Source organism: Macrobrachium nipponense, chromosome 1 (genome assembly GCF_015104395.2).
Source record: "Macrobrachium nipponense isolate FS-2020 chromosome 1, ASM1510439v2, whole genome shotgun sequence".
Taxonomy (NCBI): domain Eukaryota; kingdom Metazoa; phylum Arthropoda; class Malacostraca; order Decapoda; family Palaemonidae; genus Macrobrachium; species Macrobrachium nipponense.
This window is the reverse complement of record NC_087200.1, coordinates 85499414-85522361: the sequence shown is the minus strand read 5'-3', so window position 1 is coordinate 85522361 and position 22948 is coordinate 85499414. Positions and strand designations below refer to the sequence as shown.

Sequence of the window (22948 nt, the reverse complement as noted above, 5' to 3'; positions counted from 1 at the left end):
TCTGTTCTCCCATAATGTATAAACCATAGAATGGTATCAGCACCCAGTGAGGGAAACCAATAGATTCGCTTATATCTTTGGTTCTAGGTTCATTGTCCATTCTCTTGGAATTCCCCTAATATTCAGAAATGGATAAGGTGGCAAACTCCCAGTCAGTTATAGAGACTTACCTCCCTCCAATAAGCAAGTCTATCCTAATGTTAAGACCGAAGGTTTGTTCCGTATATGAACAAATACCAAATTTGTAACTAATTTGTATTTTTCATAACTAACAAACCTGAGGTCTTAACTGTTAAAGGCCCACCTCGAACCACCCCTCTAGCAGTCTAAACTGGGTTAGAAATATAACTAGTGGGTCACAGGACGCCAAGGGCATTCTGGGTATACAGGGGGTCCTCGAGTTACGACGTTGATCCGTTCTTAAGATGCGTCGTAACATGATTTTCAGCGTAAGTCGGAACATTGAAAAATACCACATGATTTAATGTAAATACCTATCAATAACAACGAGAGAACAATTCCTTACCTTTATTAATTTGATTGGCTTGCACACTGGAGAGGAAGCTGCGGTGCTGGAGAGACTGGGGGAGGTTAGTGAAGAGAAAAAGAACCTCCAGAAGATGCTGGAGATGCTGAGGCAGGTGATTCTTGAGGTGAGGCAGAACATACTACTGGAGATGTTGGGGCAGGTGAGTCTTTAGGTGAGGCAGAACCTACAGAAGGTGCTGGAGATACTGGGGCAGGTGAGTCTGGGTTAGCAGAACATTCAGAAGGTGCTGGAGATTGTGGGGCAGGCGAGTCTGGATTAGCAGAGGCAGGTGAGGTAGAGGGTACAGGATCTCCTGCAGGCCTCTCTACCTTCTTAAAATACTGCTCCAGGTTAGTCTGAACAGAGAGCGACCTCTTTTCATCCAAGATCTCCTTGTAACACTGCATCAAATCCATGACGCCTCTGGAAACCCTAGTGAACCTGTCCAAGTTAGGATCCATGAGCCTCAAAAGTTGACAACGCTTGCTGCAACTCTGCAAAACCTCTTGTCAAGTCCTGCCTTGTGAAAGCCTTAGGCTCTGGGGTGGGTGCTTCTTCTTCTTCCTCTATCATCTGCTTCTCCAGTTGTATCAGGTCCTCAGCAGATAACTCCTCGCCATGAGACTCCAGCAGCTCTGTAACATCATCAACCTCCATCTCCAAATTGATTTCCTTACTCAGGGCAACAACGTTCTTGACAACTAGCTGAACTGTGTCCTCAAACCCATGGAAATCATTCACAAATTGAGGACAAATTTTCTTCCAGACACCATTCATGTTTGTTTGCTTAACCTCCTCCCAGGAATTAGCAATGTTCTTTACAGCATCAAGGATGTTGTAGGATTTCCAAAAGTCCTTCAGAGTCAAGTCCTTCTTGGTTTCAGTTGCCTGTAAAGCCATAGCAATTGTCCTTCATAGGTAGTAGGCCTTGAACGAAGCATTCACTCCTTGGTCCATAGGCTGTAAAAGGGCCGTGGTATTAGGTGGAAGGTAAACCACCTTGACATTAGGGTTGAAGTCTTCCAGCTGGGCAGGGTGTCCAGGGGCATTGTCCAGCACTAGCAACACCTTAAAGGGGATACCCTTGGAGGCGCAATACCGCTCCACACTTGGAACAAAATGGTTTACGAACCAGTCCTCAAACACTGCAAGTGTCACCCATGCCTTCTTGTTGGACTTCCAAAATTACTGGTAGTTGACCCTTCCAAATGCCCTTGAGTGCCCTTGGATTTTCAGCCTGATACACCAACAAGGGCTTCAGTTTGAAGTCGCCAGCAGCATTACCCCCAAGAAGTAAAGTTAGCCTCTCCTTGCTGGCTTTATGACCGGGTGCTGACTTCTCCTCCTTGGCGATGTAAGTGCGGTTAGGCATACGTTTCCAAAACAAACCTTTCTCGTCTACGTTAAACACTTGCTGAGCAGAATAACCCCCCTCCTTAATTATCTCAGACAACGCTTTAGGAAATTCACTCGCTGCTTTCTCATCCCCACTAGCAGCTTCACCTTGCACTTTAAGGTTATGGTAATTGGCCCGAGCCTTAAATCGCATAAACCAACCCCTACTAGCCACAAACTCTTCACTTTCACTTCCCTCCCCCTTTTCTTTTTTCAACGCTTCAAACAATCTTTTCGCCTTCTCCTGAATCACCATAAGGCTGACTGCGATACGCCGTTGATTTTGGTCTTCCAACCAAAGCACCAATAACCTTTCCATTTCAATTATTAGACCACTACGCTGCTTAGTTATCACTGTCGCTTTCATAGGAGCAGATCCTTTCACATGTTCAACGATGCGCTCTTTATCTTTGATAATGGTAGCAACGGTCCAACGGCTAAGGCCAAGCGAGCGGCCAATGTTTGTTGGCGTTTCTCCCTTCTCAGATCGCTTTATAATGTCCACTTTAATTTCCATGGTGATGGCCTTTCTTTTCTTCGATGCACTACCATCAGAAGAGTCCGCCTTGCGCTTGGGAGCCATAACAAAGAGCAAAAAGTTACAAAAACGATACAACACGAGGGAGAGAGAGGCAGTGTAAACAACCAAAATGGCGTATGGGCGAGGAATGAGCGTAGCGAAGCGACGCCGTCCTCTCCCCCACAAAGCGTATTCTTCCGCCGTGCGCCCGGAACTAGTTCGCGTTTGTTTACGTCGCTTACGACGCTAAACCGCGTAAGACGGAACAACGCAAAATATTATTTTTTATATTTTTATGGGGGCGCGTTCGTAACCACGAAACATCGTAAGTCGAGACCGGCGTAACCTGAGGACTTACTGTACATGCCCCGTGACCTGGTATAGATGCCAATAGTCCCTGGATCTCACAAGTATAATTTTAATTCTACCAGTTTCCAGCTTGGTGCTAGTAAATCCTAATGTTAAGACCTCAGGTTTGTTAGTTATGAAAAATACAAATTGGTTACAAATTTGGTGTTTCTTCATTGTGTTCTTAATTTCCCACAGACTCTTTCCCTTCCAACCTTCCAGTAATAATTCTTCTACCTTCCTCCTCCTTATAGGTACTCTTAATTGACCCTGTTTGTCTTCTCTTAACTTTACCTTCATTCCCCCTAATACTTCTATTATGACATAATTTTCTTTCAAGTTTATGGTCATACCCATTTTCCTCATGGTTTGCTTACCTGTTAGCCAGGGTATATCACCCTGCAGAATTTCTGTCTTCACATAAAACTTCTTGTTTTTTAATATCACAGGTATTTCCATTACTCTTTTTGACTTATAAGATGTCTCACCAAAATTAAACACTTTATTATACTCTGTCCAAGTATCCCTCATTCTCATCAACAATTCCTGACACAAATTCATGACAATGCGTGCCAGTCATGATTCTTTGCAAACTGTCGATTTACACCATGTCTAAAATTGCATCAACCACCTCCCATGACTCTTCCTCGATTTTATTAACTTCACTTCTTCTGTCCCAGTTTCTGTTTTCTGCTTATTTTCTTGTTTCGTTTAAATTTTCCTCCTATTATGAAAATTCTAAGGACAATCCCTAGCCCAGTGCCATTCTGAGCTGCATATTGCACATACTGTTACTTTCCCTTCTTTGTTTATAGGATTTCTTCCACCCCTACCTCGGTTCCATCTCCCCTGATATCTCTGGTTTTCCCTCACTCTCCCAGAACTCGCATTGCCTTCTGACGACCCCCCACTGTTCCCGTTCCTCTTTACAGTGGACCCCCCGTATTCGCGTTCTCTGGATTCGCGGACTCACACATTCGCGGATTTCTCTCGGGAACGTTTCCCTGCATTATTCGCGCATTCGCGGTATTTTTCTATGAGAAATATCCACAAATTCCTGGTTTTTGTTATCAATTTCATCATAAAATGCACTTTTTGTGATAAAACTAATAAAAAAACCAAGTATGAAAATTTTTAGTGGTTTTTCTTAAGTTTTAACTAACAAAATAGGCTGTTTTTAGCATTTTTATAGGGGTTCCAAACATTCGTGGATTCTAACTATTCACGGGGGGTGGCTGGTACGCATCCCCGCGAATACGGGGGGACCACTGTAGTCCCTAATCCCTCAAGTAGTCTTTTCACTGTTTGCGACACTTTCCTACTCTAACTTTTCTTGCCCACAAGCTGATAATACCATTTGTTTTTTATTTTCCGTGATATTTGCTTGATCCAATACATGATAACCCTTGACTAACCCTTTGTGATTTTTCCCATTGCTCTGTCACACTCGGATGCTGCCTTCTCGTACCTAATAAAAAAGTCTGTCATCTTTTCACTTGATTCTCTTCTCATTTGAAAAAAGTTTCTTATTCTACTGTAATTCTCCATTACTGTATCTTTTAGATAGGCTTTATCTAGTTTGTTTAGGATTATCTTTGGACCCTCTGTACCCATAAGTTTATCTCTATCTATTCCTTCCGCTAGTTTTTGGGCTTTCCCTTTTAAGCTCATTCTTATCTCTATCGCTGAGTATTTTGTATCTTCCCAAAACAACAATAGCCAATCTTCGACTTGACCTTTCCATTCTTTGTACTCTTCTTGTGTCCTGCTAAATCTCAGACATTCCCTTCTCCATCTAGTCTCTTTGTTCACAGTTGGATGCAGGCATCTTTGATAAACTACGCTCTACTACGAGTTTGAATTTTACCCTAGCCTAATTTAGCTTTCTTTACGCCAATGTACAATCTACCCACCTGTATGCATTCTCCAATACCAGTATACTCCTGATAAAACCTTCAAACAACACCACAACAAGACTTACAACCCAAAAACTCCTACTTGACAGAGAGCTCTCTCCTACCAACCAAACAGCATTTGCACATGTCTCTTTCTCCCCATGTTATTGTTTACATCCAACAGATGCCGCCACCATCTTGTCTTCTATGACGTCACAACACAACTTATATACATCAATATACACCTAAAATCAGCCATATGCTGTCCATACATAGGACATCCGCCATATTTTGACGATGTAGAAAATAACAATAACGATAAAGATGAATTAATTGACTAAAATTATATAAAATATATAATCACATTAGGCTGTTAACAGGGTGTAGAGGAAGGGGTGGAGCTTAGATACTGACAAGGCGAGAGCACTCAAGTCACTTGGTTGGAGGTTCAATAAGTGGTTGTATGTATTTTTCAGTTAGTGCTTCCACCGCAATTTTTGCCTACTGTGTATCACTTTATTGCCCCCTGTGACCTTAATATGGGCCAAGACGGTGATTTTAGTCCAGATAATAGCAGATATGTCGTTGAAGCAATCTGGGCTTAAAGCAAAGCAAATATCGCTTCAACTGGGTGGGAGGAGGCATTCAATTCGATGTTGGGTTGCCAGATTTTACGAAGGTGGCAACCATGGGCTTCAATCTCAGAATAAGTACTCTGGTATGCTTAAGAAGATTTCTGATCAAAGTTTGACTGTTCTCAATCGTCAAATATCTCTGCTATTATCTGGTGACTCAAATCACTGTCTTGGCCCATATTAACAGGGGGCAATAATTGCGGTGGAAGCACTGACCGAAAAATATTTACAGCCACTTAATAAGTATCCAGACACATGACTGAGCGCTCTCGCCTTATCAGTGTCCAAGCTCCACCCCTTTCTTTACGTGCTGTAAGCGTCCTAATGCACTGACGAAATTTCTTTTTAACTTTTCCGCTCCTTCAAAATTCAACAAGATATTAGGCTGCTTGACGCTAAGCGGCCTAATATCTTGTCGAGCACTGTACATGTAAAAGCGTTTACTGAAGGATTTACTTTTAGAGATTACCTGTTGTTTGAAGAATAAAAGATGATGATTCTTTTGATTATATTGAGAAGATAGCTGTTAATTTAAATATTTAGTAGTAGTAATAACGTAAAGGATTATATAGCACTTTTTTTTTTTTATAATTGGCAAAAATGTTATCTTCTTGAAAGTGCCCCTGTTTACTTTTGTCATATATTTGTTTCATTCATAAGTTAACTTCTCAGTCCAGAAATTGTTAACTTAGAAATGTGATTATTACGTGTACTAGTGTATTTTTAGCACCTAGGCTTAGGAACAAAAACTTGGCCTTAACAAAAGTCTAACTGCATAGGCGAGTATTTGCTTATAAACCATTTTTTTAAGTGGTTAAGAAATATAACACATAAAAACATTTTTTATGACAATACAAATATTCCTGTATAATATATATAAAAAAATATTTTCAAGATGATTTTATTGTCTATTCATGGTAGGCCCATGTTCCAGGTGGATTATTTTGTTGCCACGTGAGTGGTCATGTCACACAAGCCCTGCCCACCCATTGATATAAGTGGATGCGTTTAAGCTATAGTAATACTTTGTATATATACTTAAATGTTTTCAGTGTTGAAGGATAACAATAATGACATAGGACTATTTCAGATATCATGGTTGCAATTAAAGCCTATATCATAATATTATGAAAACATTTATTTTTCTTATTTTAAAATTTGAACCTATAGGCTTGGTAAAGATATTTTTTTGTCAAACACATTGACAATAAGTGAATGAAAGTCTTTAAAATGTTTTGTCACTGTTTTTCCAAAATTTGGCTCTATGCAAATTTCCTTGTTTTTCCAAAATTTGATTCTATGTAATATTTCCTTGTTTTTCCAAAATTTTCCCAAAATTTGATTCTATATAATATTTCCTTACATTTTGATAAATATGACAATTCACTCTTATGGCACATACTATAGTCTTATTTTATGAGTAAACATATTTTTGCATTCAAATAAGAAATAAGTTGCATGTTATGTTGCCAGTTAGTGAATTTTGAATGAAATCTTATGCTGTCATGTAGCATCAGTTCTGAGCATGGCTGTACTTCCGTTCATTTTCTTTCTTTTCAGTGCAGACTGACCTCTTATTACCTGCACTTAGCCTTTAGACTAATAAATTTTATATTCCAATTCGAATTCCAACAAGAGGAATCTCCCTAACTACCGCAGAGTACTGCAGGTATTGTTGATTATAGACCGCAACAAAGGCAGGACCCTAGTGTGGAATTTCATCTTCATGACATCAGTGACCATATTCTGGATCAGTGGACTGAACTATAGAACCAATGTGGCGATATGTTATACATCCCAGACTAAAATTATGATTGCAGACACACATTAGCTCTTATTGGGAACTATAGAACCAATGTGGCCATATGCTATACATCCCCAAATTAAAATTATGATTGCAGACACAGTAACTCTATTAGGATGATGAAAATGGCTTTCAGTTCTAAACATTTTATTTGTAGAAGTTTTTCATCCACTGTCAAACAAACTATTGCCTGTCCAACAAACTTTCTTGAATATCCAGATATGTGAACCTTTTATTAGATGACCCTTGAATCTTAACCACCAGAATTCCCGTAAAATATCAGCTGTTGCTGGATCGGGGAAATCCTGAGGTGTAGAGAAGGCCTTCTGTATCAATGTAAGTTGCAAATGGTTTGACTGAAAACTGTACCTTCTGTGAAGAACTAGCTTCTCTAGTGACCTCTAATACCTGGTCAATACCTGCTAAGACTTTAAAAATAAGTGTTAGAAAATTTGTGTTGTTCACTAGATCCTGATGTTAGGACAGTCTCCCTCTTGGTATCAGTCAACATTGCTAAATGTGTTGCCACCTGTGAGGAACTCTCATCCCCAAAGTCTGACACAGGTTGAGTAGTATGGTAATGTGCAGCCAAAACTAGGCATTTGAGATAACAGTAGATTTAAATACTCAGTACTCTCAGTGAGCTATGGTTGCCACTAGAGCCAAGGTTTATATAAACACTTGGAGTTGACAGGCTGAAGTATAGTACTCGAAACTGGAACACCTTCCCTTGCCACTTGAAGTCCCTTTTATGTGGACGTGTGCCTCTGTTCCCAGAGATGTGTTCTTCTGATTGGACAACAATCAGTTAGATTAATAGCTTCTCTAAGTGTGTTTGTTGAGTTTATAGTCTTACCTCTTTTATCCCAATAATAGTTGATCTCTTGAATGGGTATTGTCTGCCTAAATAAGCTCACACACCAGTATGTCTTAAATTGTTTTTAAGTAGTGGTTTGCCATTAATATTTTCTTTGGATTTTCATCAAATTTTCATCACTAAAGGAAACCCTGGGAATTAATAAAGTATATGTCTGATCATAGAATTAGGTTACCAGAACAAATTCAGAAGTCTCACTAAATTTGACATATGGAATAGCAGTTTTTCCTTTGTAGCAGAACTGAGATGTAAGTTTCAAAATTTATCTGATCAGACTTTACACAATTTTTTTTTATATATATACCATTGCTATATACAAAGTTAAATGCTTCAGCATCTGTTTAGAATTTGTTGATTCCTATAAGATATATCATATCATAAGTACACCAGGTCTCACTGAATAAATGTTATAAATTCTTCATTCACAGGTTGCCCACATGACTAAAAGTGAAATGGCTTACAGTGATGCTTCATTACTAGGCCCAGCTTTGCTCTTCCTAAACCAATATGTTAATTGTCCAATCAATGAAAATTATTTACTCTACATAGTTTGTGTAAGTATGATTTTATCCACAGTTTTTTATAGTGTAGCCGCCATCTTGTTCTCAAGGATTACCCTTTCCATGGTCTATTTTGAGCTCCATGGTGACCAGACTAATGTCAAAGAATTCTCTTAACTGATCTTGTGGCCAGGTATTGTCTTAAAATAATAAACATTATAACACTTTATATAGTATATAATGACTCAGGATAAGAGGGCACTTTTTATTATCCTCAGTGTACACTGATACAAGCAGCCCACGGTTACCATCGCCATCGGTTAGCGGCGTTTCAGTTTTACGGTGCTTGTTAAATATATTCATAACTGGGTTTTACATTCCGTAGGGTTTATAGCGCTGCTGTCTGGTTATCGGTTTCTTAAGCTAGGTGCCGAGACCGCCTCATAAACTGCAAACAACGAATATGCATTTTTTCTTCTGCTCTTTTAAAAAGTTATCCTTTACTTTGTTTTATCTAGTAATACTGTATGTACTTAGTCGTGTATTACGATTTGTGTTATAAAATACAAAAACTGATCATGTTTTGGTTTGGAAAAATCAGTTGAGGGGAGAGGTAAGATTATATCGCCGTATTTAACTCAATTCAGAGTGATTTTCTTGCTTCTATTGAGCATAAATTAATCTTTAGAAACTATTCATATGTGTCAAGGTTATTTTTCTCCATATGAAGAGTTTTTAAGTTGAAAATTGATGTAAATAAGTGAACTAGATGGCGCTGTTGTCTGGTTATCAGTATATATTTCTGTACTTGCCGAAGCACCAAGAGACCTTCCTAAAATACAAACATAACAAATATGCATCTACAGGCGTCCCGCGGTTAATGGTGCAATTGCTCAGCGGCGAATCAGTTTACGGCTATCGTCAAAAATATTCATTAAAAAAATAAGGTATTTTTACAGCACAATTTTCAGTTAACAGCGCCGCTAGCGCTGTTGTCTACCGAGTCCATACATTTGTAGAAATGCTGTTCAGACCATAAAGGTTATGCAAATTATATTAATAAATTTTATGGAGAGTTATTACAAAGGTATTAGGGTGAAATATATGCCTGTTGACGCTGTTCTATGCCGAAAATATCGAGTTACGTAAGTGGAAATTTAGCTATGGATGTGTCGATTTATAAATGTTCATGCTTTTATGTTTAAAATGTGTATGAAAATGTATTACGTATAGGGTATTTTTATTTCTGCACAGAAATATGATACGCTTTTGAAACTGCCCTTCACATGTTATCAAGTACAGTAGTACCTTGAGATACGAAAGGCTCTACTTACGAAAAACTCGAGATACGAAAGCCAATGCGAAAAATTTTACTGCTCTACATACGAAAAGTTTTCAAGATACGAAAGGGTGTTGCTGTAAAGTCCCGAGATTCGCCCGGACCACCGAGAACAGTTTTAAAACTCCCGTGCCGCCAACTGAGTAAACTCGCCACCATCCTCCCGCTCTCCCATTGGTTCCTGATGCTAGTCACCCCATAAGGTCCTGCTCTCCTATTGGTCAGCATCTACCCCTTGTGCTTTAAGTATTCTATTGGTAAAAGGATGCTGTAAATTGAAAAACTTATTCATGCAATACATTTAATAAAAAAAAAACATTAGGTAAAGATAGAATAAAGAATAGAAATGAATGGTTATTATACTGTTTGGTAGTTTCATTAGTTGAAGAGAGATAATGAAAATTTATGGCTTACTGTGTAAAGTGATTGCTTGGCGATCGTTCGATACTCGTAAGTGCTGGATGTAAACAGACGTTTGGAAGCTTTTTTTTGTTTGTTTATTATAGTTAATGGTTACTTAATAATTATTTGAAATGAGTACATGCAATACATTTAATAAAAAAATTGTGAATTAGATATCATAAAATATAAGATAAATCAGACTGCCAACAAATACGTATTTTTTAGAATTCTTCTTCTGTTTTATTATTACGTTACGTATACGTATGTTTCATTATAGCTTGTCAGTAACTTGGTATCTCCATTAGGTAAAGATAGAATAAAGAATAGAATTGAATGGTTATTATACTATTTGGTAGTTTCATTAGTTGAAGAGAGATACTAATGACAATTTATGGCTTACTGTCTGCTAGGAAAAATGATTGCTTGGCGCTCGTTCGATACTCGTAAGACGGGTAAGAGCTGAATGTAAACAATCGATTGGAAGGTTTGTTTTTTGTTTGTTTGTGTATTATACTTAATGATTAATTAATAATTATTTGAAATGAGTACATACTGATTATTTATACATTTTATTGGCATATTCTAAGCTTTTAGCTCTTAGGTTTAGATGTCAGAATCATAGACTAGGCTACAGTAGCAACCGCTAACATAGGCTAGGCTTATTGCTAAGGGACATATGCTAAAGTCCTAATACTATATGCAGTAAAAATGGGGTTGAACATTACATGCAGTTGAATATTACTCAAGTATGTACAGTATTTTGCCTTTTTGGAGTCATATTTCTTCCGTCGGATCGGCGTTGTAATCCTAGAACATGTGTTTTAGGCCTGGAAATCTAATTTACTGGGGTGTTTTTGGAGGGCTTGGAATGGATTAGCCATTTTACATGTAAAATGTGTTCCAAGATATGAAAAACTCATAATACGAAGGCCGCCTCGGAACGAATTAATTTCATATCTCGAGGTACCACTGTATGATGTTTTTTCATGTTCTTTCTTGTGAGTGGCGCCTGTCGCTCTTCCGAAAATATAGAGTTAAAAAAAAGTGCAAATTAGCGATCGATGTGTCGAATTTATAAATGTTTATGCTCTTATGTTTAAAATGTGTATGAAAATGTATTACGTATAGTGTGTTTTTATTTCTGTGCAGAAATATGATAAAAAGGCAGCTTTTGAAACTGCCCTTCACGTTATCAAATACGATGTTTTTTCATGTTCGTTCTTGTAAGCCGCCGTCTGCCGCTCTTCCGAAAATATCGAGTTAAAAAGAGTGCAAATTTAGTGAGATGTGTTGATTTTTTAAATGTTTATGCTTTTATTGTTAAAATGTGTATGAAAATATATTACGTATAGGGTATTTTTAATTTGTACATAAATATGATACAAATTAAGGCAGCCTTTTGGTGTTATTTTATTTTCTGGGCTCGGCCGTGTCGCTCTGTGAAATAGGTTCCTTCAGCACTATTTCTAAGGTAAAATATTGCTATAATACCAGAGAACTGCTAAATTGGACATGTCAGAATATTCTGGCTCGCTCACCTTTATTAAAAGGTGTCGGTATAGTTTTGGGACGAGTGAAAACCACTACCACGACACCCTCTCCAATTAGCCTCTCCTACAAGGAAAGGGGAGCCGTCCTACGGCTCACTACCTACCACCGCGTAGGTAGCGGCTGTGACGTCATTCCTTCAGATAGCCGTACTCGAGACGCACACGTTTTTTCTTTGCTCTCTTGTGTTTTTTGCTATTTTGGTTTTTCTTTCGTTATGGATCGTCAATCTCCATCTAAAAAATATGCATCTTTTCCATAAATCATTTGAAAAGTTATACATTACTTCACTGTATCCAATAATATTGTATGTATCCTCATATTACTGTATTATAAAATACTACAGCATTCCGCGGAGCGGCCAATGTTGTGGTTTGAAATCAGCTAATGGCGAATACGAGTTTGTTTCGCCATATTTAACGCAATTCTGAGCGAATTCTCTTCCTTCTAGTTAGCATAAACGAATATCTAGATACTTGACTTATATGAGACAAGATTATTTTTCCTTATACAACGTGTTTTTAGGTGGAAATATGAATTGAATATTGATTCCGTTCGCAATTTTCCTTTATATCATCGTAATACGAACTTTACATTATTTATCTTATATCGGCGTGAAACCAACAGTAAAATGTATTCTTTCAAGCAAAGTAGTTTTGATTAAAATGATTTTATCTCAATTTTATCTACGGTTGTGTTTGATGGCGTACGTTTACTGGAGTTTTATCCTTGTTGCCGATGTACGATAATAGTCATTAGCAGCTTGAACAGTTTTCTCAGCTTCAGTTATAACTAGGTTTAAATTTAACAGTATATTTCCCGATTGATCTTTGATCTATATTGATCTTTGATCTATAGTGAATAACGTTATTACATTAAGATATTTCAGTTCTACTCTAGATAACGCCATTTATAACAACTATGGTAATAGTGTACTGTAGTACAATGATTGAAATACAAGCCAAACGGATGTTATCCAGTTCGGTTGTACTTAGAAAAAAAAAAAAAAAAAAACAGTTTTTTCATTCGGTTGTTCATGGCTGTCACACTTTCATCATTCTCTTTTGCTGATGTTGAACTTATGTAACTAGAAGATGGGATAAAGTTAGGCTATTGTAATTTGGTCTCTCATAAAATCAGACTATGTATTGTAAGATGAATGATCGTAACCTGAACACTACAGCTACCTGTACACTGTATAAACCTTATTATATCTTTACATACTCTAGGCACCCAAAGGATTAATGCTAGGCTTTTTTCACTTTACAGTATTTACAATGCTATAATGTACTGTACAGTACTACTGTACAGTAAATTGTATAGTACTATACTGCATAGATATAATTTTACTTATTGAGCCATTGTGGGTTTACAGCGCCTTTGACTGGTCTAGAGTTTCGAAAGAAGCTCTGCAGCGGCCGTAGGCTTTAAAATCGCTTAGCGTCGACGGCCAGGAACAGAACCCCTGCTGCTAACCAAGGGGTGCCTGTATTCCTTGGCTGTTTCAGCTAAGTGGATAATTTTAGGTTCCAGTTAAAATTCTTTTTAGTTTAGACTGTGGTGCAATGATATGTTTTGCATGTAAAGCCATAATCTACTTATTTCACCAGCACACATCGGTGCTTCTTATGATTTATGACTCCGAGAATTTCATTCTTCGCTTATTAATTCATTGCCAGGATTAATGGAAACATAAGTTGAAAGCTATGTATACAATTTTAAGTTTCAGTTAAAAAATTTTTTAGTTTATAATGTAGAACAATGATTTTATTGTGCATGAAAATCTGTAAACTGTAGTTTTCCACCAGAAGCTTTATCTTAACCCTTAAACGCTGAAGCGGTAAAAAAAAAAATGTCTCCCGTGTGCCGGAGGTGTTTCAGAGTGAGCGCGGAAGCAGAAAAAATATTTTTTTCAAAAAATCACAGCACGCTTAGTTTTCAAGATTAAGAGTTCATTTTTGGCTCCTTTTTTTTGTCATTGGCTGAAGTTTAGTACTATGCAACCATCAGAAATGAAAAAAATTATCATTATCATATACTATAAATAATGCGATATATGATAGCGCAAAAACAAAATTTCATATATAATTGTATTCAAATCGCGCTGTGCGCAAAACGGTTAAAGGTAACAAGTTACTTTTTTTTCATTGTACTGTACACTAAATTGCGATCATTTTGGTATAGAACACTTTGTAAAACGATAAAAGCAACACAGAGAATATATTATCACAAAATAATGCATGAATTCGTAACTCGCAGACGTAAACAAATATTTTTTTCAAAAATTCACCATAAATCTAAATATTGTCCTAGAGACTTCCAATTTCTTTTAAAATGAAGACAAATGATTGAATATTGCTATACTGTAAGAGTATTAGCTTACAATTGCAGTTTTTGACTATATCTGACGAGTTAAAGTTGACCGAATGTCGAATTTTTTATATATATATTTTTTATATGCAATTATTTTGGAAATAAGAAAAGCTACAACCTTCAAATATTTTTCGTTTTATTCTACAGGAAATTGCGCACATTTTCATATATAAAACTCTATGAAATGCCTAATATGAAATGGAGCAAATATTCCGAGAATGGGACGTACGCATTTCGGAGATTTGTGGCGGAGAATCCGCGCGCAGAGGGAAGGAAGGATTTTTTTTTAAATTCACCATAAATCTAAATATTTTGCTAGAGACTTCGAATTTGTTTCAAGATGAAGATAAATGACTGAATATTACTAGACTGTAAGAGTTTTAGCTTACAATTGCGTTTTTCGACAATATCGGTAGAGTCAAAGTTGACCGAACATGGTTTTTTTTCTATTTATCGTGATTTATATGCAAATATTTCTCATTTTCAAAAATGAGAAAAGCTACAACCTTCAATTATTTTTTGTTGTATTCTACAATAAATTGCGCACATTTTCATATATAAAACTTTATGTAACGGCTAATTTAAAATGGTGCAAACATTACCACAATCGCACGTATGATTTTTTCAGAAGAGTTACTGCGCCGACGTAAAGAAAATGTTATTTTTTTCATAAATTCACCATAAATAAAAATATTGTGCTAGAGACTTCCAATTTGTTGCAAAATGAAGGTAAATGCTTGAATATTACTAGAATATAAGCGTTTTAGCTTACAATTGCGTTTTTCGACCATTTCGGTAGAGTCAAAATTGACCAAAGGTTGAAATTTTGGCAATTATCTTTATATGAAAATATCTCAAAACTGATAAAAGTTACAACCATGGGTTGTTTTTAGTTGTAATTGTGCATGAAATTGCACACATTTCCATATATAAAAAGCTTTATATAACGGTCTAATTTAAAATGGTGAAACAAACAATACCACAATCGCATGTATGATTTTTTCGGAAGAGTTACCGCGCGGACGTAAGGAAAAAGTTTTTTCATAAATTCACCATAAATTGAAATATTGTGCTAGAGACTTCCAATTAGTTGCAAAATTAAGGTAAATGATTGAATATTACTAAAATATAAGAGTTTTAGCTTACAATTGCGTTTTTCGACCATTTCAGTAGAGTCAAAGTTGACCGAAGGTTGAAATTTTGGCAATTATCGTTATTTATATGAAAATATCTCAAAACTGATAAAAGCTACAATCATGAGTATTTTATTGTTGTATTCTACATAAAAATGCACACATTTACATATATAATACTTCATGTAACGGCTAATTTACAATGGTACAAAAATTATGTCAAAGTGACGAAATAATTTCCGAGATGTGTCACAGATACTTTTTAGTGTGGCAAGAAAGAAATTCGCGCTTGCGTAACGATTGTAAACAAAACAACACCGTTGATCCGTGAACTCCCATCATCCCCCCAACGGCGCGTGATTCAAAAGTTTTAGGCTGGTAGGCCTATAAATATTTTTCCGCGAATTTTAAAAAAAACTTTTGTAAGTCGACGTAAAATACGTCCAGTCGGCACACGGGAGACAAAAAATGTCGACGTAAAATACGTCCAGTCGGCGTAAGAGGGTTAATACTGTAGACTATCATGTGGGTACCCTTGAAAGGGAATTAAGTAATCTAAATTGATTAGACTAACCAAGGCTAGGTGACAGGCTAGCCTAGTTATAGTAGACTAAAAACAGTTAATTAATGAGGCCATTTGCATTTGATCTAGAATAATCAGGATTAGGCAATACCCTATACTAGGCTAAGAGGGAACAATTTAGGGAACAACTTAGGTTTGGTGTACTAAGTGGTAGTTTAACCCAAATAGCCTACAACTGGATAGAAACAGTATCCTAGGCATACTTAAATAACCTAAAGCCATTTAAAACAATGGTAGTACATAGGATATTAGTCCGAATGGTAAAGCAATTCAAATTAAAATTTTACATAGCCAGTGCAAAAGGACTAATACAGCCATATACGGCTGTCAAAACTAGCTTAAACCTCAAAGGGCTAAAGTTAACATAGACTTCTAAAAGAATCTAATACAAATATGGAAATTGCATGAGGAACTACAGAGGTGTCCCTCATTAATAGTTTAATACTGACTAGCTATTAATAATAACTTGCTTTATATGCCAGTGGGTACGGCCCATACTACCTGCCACGGGTATAGTTTAGTAAAAAACAATGAAAATTGCTTGGTTGAGAGATAATGTACCAAACTTGTAGTATGCTGATGGCAGCAAGTGTTAAGAATGAAACTGCTCATTTTAAGCTGTCCCATGACTCCTAGTGTTCAGTAGGACTAAAGAAAGGGGAAATTGTATCTTTTTGGCAAAACTTCGGCAGCATATACTGGCGGCCCGCGGTTAACGGCGCAATCACTCAACGGCGAATCGGTTTTACTGCGGTCGTCAAAAATATTCATTAAAAAAATAAGGCATTTTAAAGGTATCTTTACGGCACAAATTTCAGTTAACAGTGCCGCTAGCGCCGTTGTCTAACGAGTTCATACATGTGTAGAAATGCCGTTCAGACCATAAAGGTTATGCAAATTATATTAACAAATTTTATGGAGAGTTATTACGTAGGTATTAGGGTCAAATATATGCCTCTGACGCTGTTCTATGCCGAAAATATCGAGTTACATAAGTGCAAATTTAGCTATGGATGTGTCGATTCATAAATGTTCATGCTTTTGTTTAAAATGTGTATGAAAATGTATTACGTGAAAGGCATTTTTATTTCTGTACAGAAATATGATACAAAGGCAGCTTTTGAAACTGCACTTCACGTTATCAAATACGGTGTTTTTTCATGTTCTTTCTTGTAAGCCGCCGCCTGCTGCTCTTCCAAAAATATCGATTTAAAAAAAGTGCAAATTAGCGATCGATGTGTCGATTTTATAAATGTTTATGCTTTTATGTTTAAAATGTGTATGAAAATGTACTACGAATAGGGTATTTTTATTTCTGTGCAGAAATATGATAAAAAGGCAGCTTTTGAAACTCCCCTTCAAGTTATCGACTACGATGTTTTTTTCAAGTTCGTTCTTGTATGCCGCCTGTACAGAAATAAGATACAAATTAAGGCAGCCTTTGTAACTACGCTCCACGTTGTAAGGGGATGGTTTTTCATGTTCGTTCTTGTCCGCCAGTTCCGAAAAATGCATTGTGTTATTATTAATATGCATCTTTTCCATAAATAATCCTTTAAAGTTATACATTTTTTTACTGTATCCAAGAATATTGTCATGTCTTCTCACTATTATTGTATTTTAAAATACTACGGCAAACTTAAGCCCGTATTCCGCGGAGCGGCCAATGTTGTGGTTTGAAATCAGCTGATGAATACGAGTCTGTTTCACCATAACGCAATTTTGAGCGAATGCTCTTGCTTCTAGTTAGCATAAACGAATATCTATATAGTACTTGACTTATATGAGACAAAGTTATTTTTCCATATACAGGCGTGTTTTTAGGTGGAAAATATTTATTGAATATGTCTCGTTGTGAATGTGAACTACTATTTTTTTTGTTAACAGATTACGTTGGCGGCATGTTTATTGGCGTAAAAAAATTACGTGATTCCGTTCGCAATACGTAATCCTTTATATCATCGTAATACGAACTTTACGTTATTTATCTCATATCGGCGTGAAACCAACAGTAAAATGTGTTCTTTCAAGCACAGTAGTTTTGATTAAAATGATTTTATCCCAATTTTATCTACAGTTGTGTGTGATGGCAGACGTTTACTGCGCATTTTATCCTTGTTGCCGATGTACCATAATATCATTAGCAGCTTGAACAGTTTTCTCAGCTTCAGTTTATAACTAGGTTTAAATTTAACGGTATATTTCCCGATTGATCTTTAATCTATATTGATCTCTGATCTATAGCGAATAAAGTTATTACATTAAGATATCTCAGTTCTATTCTATACATAATGCCATTTATAACAAATACGGTAATGTTGCACTGTAGTACGATGATCGAAATACAAGCCAAACAGATGTTATCCAGTTCGGTTGTACTTAGAAAAAAAAAAAGTAGTTTCTCGTTGCGGTTTGTTTCATGGCTGTACACGTTCACGCAACGAGTATAACGTTAACACCATACTTTCATCATTCTCTTTTGCTGTTATTGAACTTATGTAACTAGAAGATGGATAAAGTTAGGCCATTGTAATTTGATCTCTCATAAAATCGAACTATCGTAAGACTAATGATCGTAACCTGAACACTACAGCTACCTGTACACTGTATAAACTTTATTATATCTTTACATACTTTAGACACCCACATGTACTGTACAGTAAATTCTATAGTACTATACTGCATAAATATAATTTTACTTATTGCGCCGTTGTGGGATTATGGCGCCTTTGACTGGTCTAGAGTTTCGAAAGAAGGTGTGCGGAGGCCGTAGGCTTTAAAATCGCTCAGCGTCGAAAATCGCTTGGCGTCGGTGGCCAGGAACGAAACCCCTGCCGCTAACCGAGGGCTGCCTGTATTTAATATTTTTGTCTCAGGTCAAGATTTATGTTTCTGTCAAAACCCAGTAACCGTCCCCACTACCTCCCAGGTTAACCCTGCAGAGGAAGTAGAGGAATTTTTACATGGATACATTCTTACCATGGAATATGAAGTGGCTATTGCCACTGAAATGACCCTGCTGAACCCATGTGGATCAGGTACACAAATTTCAAGTAGCCATGGGTGAAACCTTCCAGAAGGAAATTTATCCACCTTTGCAGCTCTCTATGCTAAAGAAGATCTTTCCTCCAAAAAGGGATACTAGGATCCATCTGACTGAAATTTCTATATTTTCAGAGGGATATTATAACTTACCCAGGACTTCTGCCCCTTTGGTAACAGACAGTTATAGTTAAGTTGTTGAAGCTCAGTCAAAATATGCAAGCTTCCCCAAATGAGATACACAGCTTTCAGCATTTGATCAGTTCCATAAGGAAATTATAAATAACATCTGAAAATATTGCCACAGAACGGCAATGCATAAGGGACATAATGCATGATTCCAAATAGGAATATAAGTTAGTGTAGTACACTCCAAAGTTTAAAAGTACTGCATCCTGCAACCCAAAAGTGAGAGGAGATGCAATTGCTGACTAAATAAGGTCTAGTGTTGGAATTCTGACTGGAAATCACTAATTGGTCAGTTTTGATTGCAAAACTTCAAATCAAAACCTGACAGTCTCCAATACTCATTCCTAATGTTACTAATAATCCTTGGTTAGACATCTTTGTTGTCTATGTAGGTTTTGCATTGTTTTGCATGGTTCCTGATTTTGGAGTGCTCTGGGTTTGAGATTCTGCTCCCCGATTCACGTCCGGGAATCAGTTTCCGCACAGGGAGCAGAATCTCAAACCAAGAGCACTCCAGTATCAGGAACCATGCAAAACAATGCAAAACCTACATAGACAAAAAAAATTTTCAGTGTAATTGGTCATACTACCAAACCACAAGAGTTAACAATCCTTGAGTCGTTGTTTATAAAACAACTCGTACCATCATTAAACACCAATACATCTGCGAGTCAAGTTTATTTAGCATAAGTTCTTACTGTGGTGGTTTCCTTCCATTTAGTTCCTTGCTGTCTCACCTCTGGGTTGGTTGTGATTTTATTTTTATTTATTTCATTTTTACTCTAATGTATTTTAAATGAACTTTTAGACTATACTTTTAACTTTTTTATGTTTTACATCTTTTCTTATGAGCAGCCCAGAAGATGTAATTCTGTAAATGATTACGAAATGTCGGCAAAATGATAAAAAAAGACAGCCTAGGGATGTGTGGTTTTCGTCTGTCTTCCTCTCATATATATATATATATTATATATAATCTATATATATATATATATATATATATATATATATATATATATATAGATATATATTATATATATATATATATAATATTATATATATATATAGCAGGCAGTCCCCGGGTTACGACGGTTCTGGCTTACGACGTTCCGAGGTTACGACGCTTTTTCTTAAATATCAATGGAAAAATCCGTCCTGGGTTACGACGCTTGTTCCGAGGTTATGACGCTGACGCTTCCGACGCTCCAGACGCTCCAAGTTAACGACGCTTTTAAAAAACGCATACTATGATAAAAATCCTTTATAGTTTAGCACAGTATATTAATAAAAATAAGTTTCTGGTTAGATTACAACAAAAATTTTGAGGTTATGATGATTTTCAACACTTTTTATGTCGTATTTTTCGATGTTTTTAATGACGCCTCATATGCGGAACTAGTTTTCCGAGCGAATGAATACATACTAGCTTGCGGTGTGCAAAGTTTACATATAACAGTCCAAAAGCGCAAATAATGAAAAAATCATTGCTTGTTTCCAGTAATAATAACAAAACGAAGTTTCTGGTTAGATTACAACGCAAATTCCAAGTATCCAAAGAGAAACATTATCCAGTAATTTGATCAGAGAGAGAGAGAGAGAGGAGAGAGGAGAGAGAGAGAGAGACGAGAGAGAGATGAGAGAGAGAGAGAGCGTCTTCCGACGCTCCGAGTTAAGGACAGAGAAGTGTTCGTTTCATTAAACGGCCTCTGACTCATGCCAGTAAATGTTTTGTTGATACTAATAATATAATGCCTATTTTCAATGAGATACGTTTTACTTTTAATTAGTCTATATGATACGGTAAATAGTAATCAACTGTTCTTGTAGCCCTCAAGATTTGGCAAAATCGAAGTATCCAAGAGGAGACATTATCCAGTAACTGGAACCTTGACCATACGAATTAATTGTTCCGTTACCATCGTCGTATATCAAAACACAGGTTGTATCTCAAAGCATTTTTTCATTAAAAATAATGTAATATGTTAATCCGTTCTAGCGCTATGAAACCACACCTAAACACAGCTAAATTACATATAATATACACAATTTATACACAAATAAACGAGTAATAACACACACAATGATAAAATAACATAGCAATGTGATAAATGATAATAAATGTTCATAAAATCAATAAAAAAAAGAAAGGAATTTTACTTACCACAACGAAAGATGACGTGAGGCCAGCAGGGGAAGGAGGTAGGGAAGGGTGGCAGGGAACGATTTGTTCTCTTTTTATTTACGTATGTACACTAATAACTACGTAATAAACACAAATGAAATAACATTGCTAAACTATTTTTTTTTTTAATCAGTTCATAGTTTAGAAATAATGGTGATGCCTTTGGAAGGTTTTTATAGCTTCCTTCTGCTTGATGATCGTGGATATTGTAGAAGGATTTTGACCATACTCGTTTGCCAAATCGACGATACGAACGCCACGTTCATGCTTTGCTATAATTTCATGTTTTGCTTCCATCGAAATCATTTTCTTGGGTTTTTTCTTATCACCTGCTTTGTCTTTAGCTTTGAGACCCATGGTTAATAATAAAATAGACAAAATAACACGAAAAATAGGCGCAAATACAACGAACTAAACAACGACGTGTTAACACCAACAAACAAACAGACTGAACGCCATTTATCGGTCGCCTATACAACTAACACTCATCGCAAAATCGTATCTCAAATATTTCGTTATATATCAAAGCTTATATTTTCGCAAATTTTCTGTTGTATCTCAAAACATTTGTATATTAGGGCAATCGTATGTCAAGGTTCCAGTGTAATTTGATCAGAGAGAGAGAGAGAGAGAGAGAGAGAGACGCCTTGGCAACAATGGTCTAGGGGATTGACGTAACGTTTATTTTTCTGAACAGATAGGGACAGAGAAGTGTTCGTTCATTAAACGGCCTCTGACTCATGGCAGGAAATGTTTTGTTGATACTAATATATAAGCCTATTTAAAGATACGTTTACTTTAATTAGTCTATATGATACGTAAATAGTAATCAGCTGTTCTTGTAGTCCTCAAGATTTGGCAAAATCACTCCAGGTTGTACATAAAACTTCAAGAATGTAGTGTCACCAGAGGATTACAATAGTTTTTACCTTCAAGAACCAGCATTCTTTATGAAAATAACTCCAGTTGTACATAAAAACTACAGGAAACAACATGTAGTGTAACCCAAAAGGATTTACAGAGTAAGGTTTTTATAACTTTTTATTAGTTTAAGACATATTTCCAAGCGTCGTTCCGGGCTTACGACGATTTTCGGCTTACGAACGTGTCTCAAGAACGGAACCCCCGTCGTAACGGGGACTGACCTACCTTATATATACAGTAAGTCCTCGGGTTACGCTGGTCTCGTCTTACGATGTTTCGTGGTTACGAACGCGCCCCCATAAAAATATAAAAAATAATATTTTGCGTCGTTCCGTCTTACGCGGTTTAGCGTCGTAAGCACGTAAACAAACGCGAACTAGTTCCGGGCGCACGGCGGAAAAAATACGCTTTGTGGGGGAGAGGACGGCGTCGCTTCGCTACGCTCATTCCTCGCCCATACGCCATTTTGGTTGTTACACTGCCTCTCTCTCCCTCGTGTTGTATCGCTTTTGTAACTTTTTGCTCTTTGTTATGGCTCCCAAGCGCAAGGCGGACTCTTCTGATGGTAGTGCATCGAAGAAAAGAAAGGCCATCACCATGGAAATTAAAGTGGACATTATAAAGCGATCTGAGAAGGGAGAAACGCCAACAAACATTGGCCGCTCGCTTGGCCTTAGCCGTTGGACCGTTGCTACCATTATCAAAGATAAAGAGCGCATCGTTGAACATG

General features: G+C 36.8%; 1 protein-coding gene across 4 annotated transcripts in view; it reads left to right on the top strand.

Moving 5' to 3' along the window:
• Positions 1–22948, top strand: part of LOC135219427 (choline/ethanolaminephosphotransferase 1-like) — a 433147-nt gene that overhangs the window by 343260 nt on the left and 66939 nt on the right. For all 4 annotated transcript variants that reach the window (XM_064256204.1, XM_064256203.1, XM_064256202.1 and 1 more), the window contains one exon: positions 8432–8557. In XM_064256204.1, coding sequence (XP_064112274.1) covers positions 8432–8557 — 126 coding nt within the window. The remainder of the gene's footprint in view (positions 1–8431; positions 8558–22948) is intronic.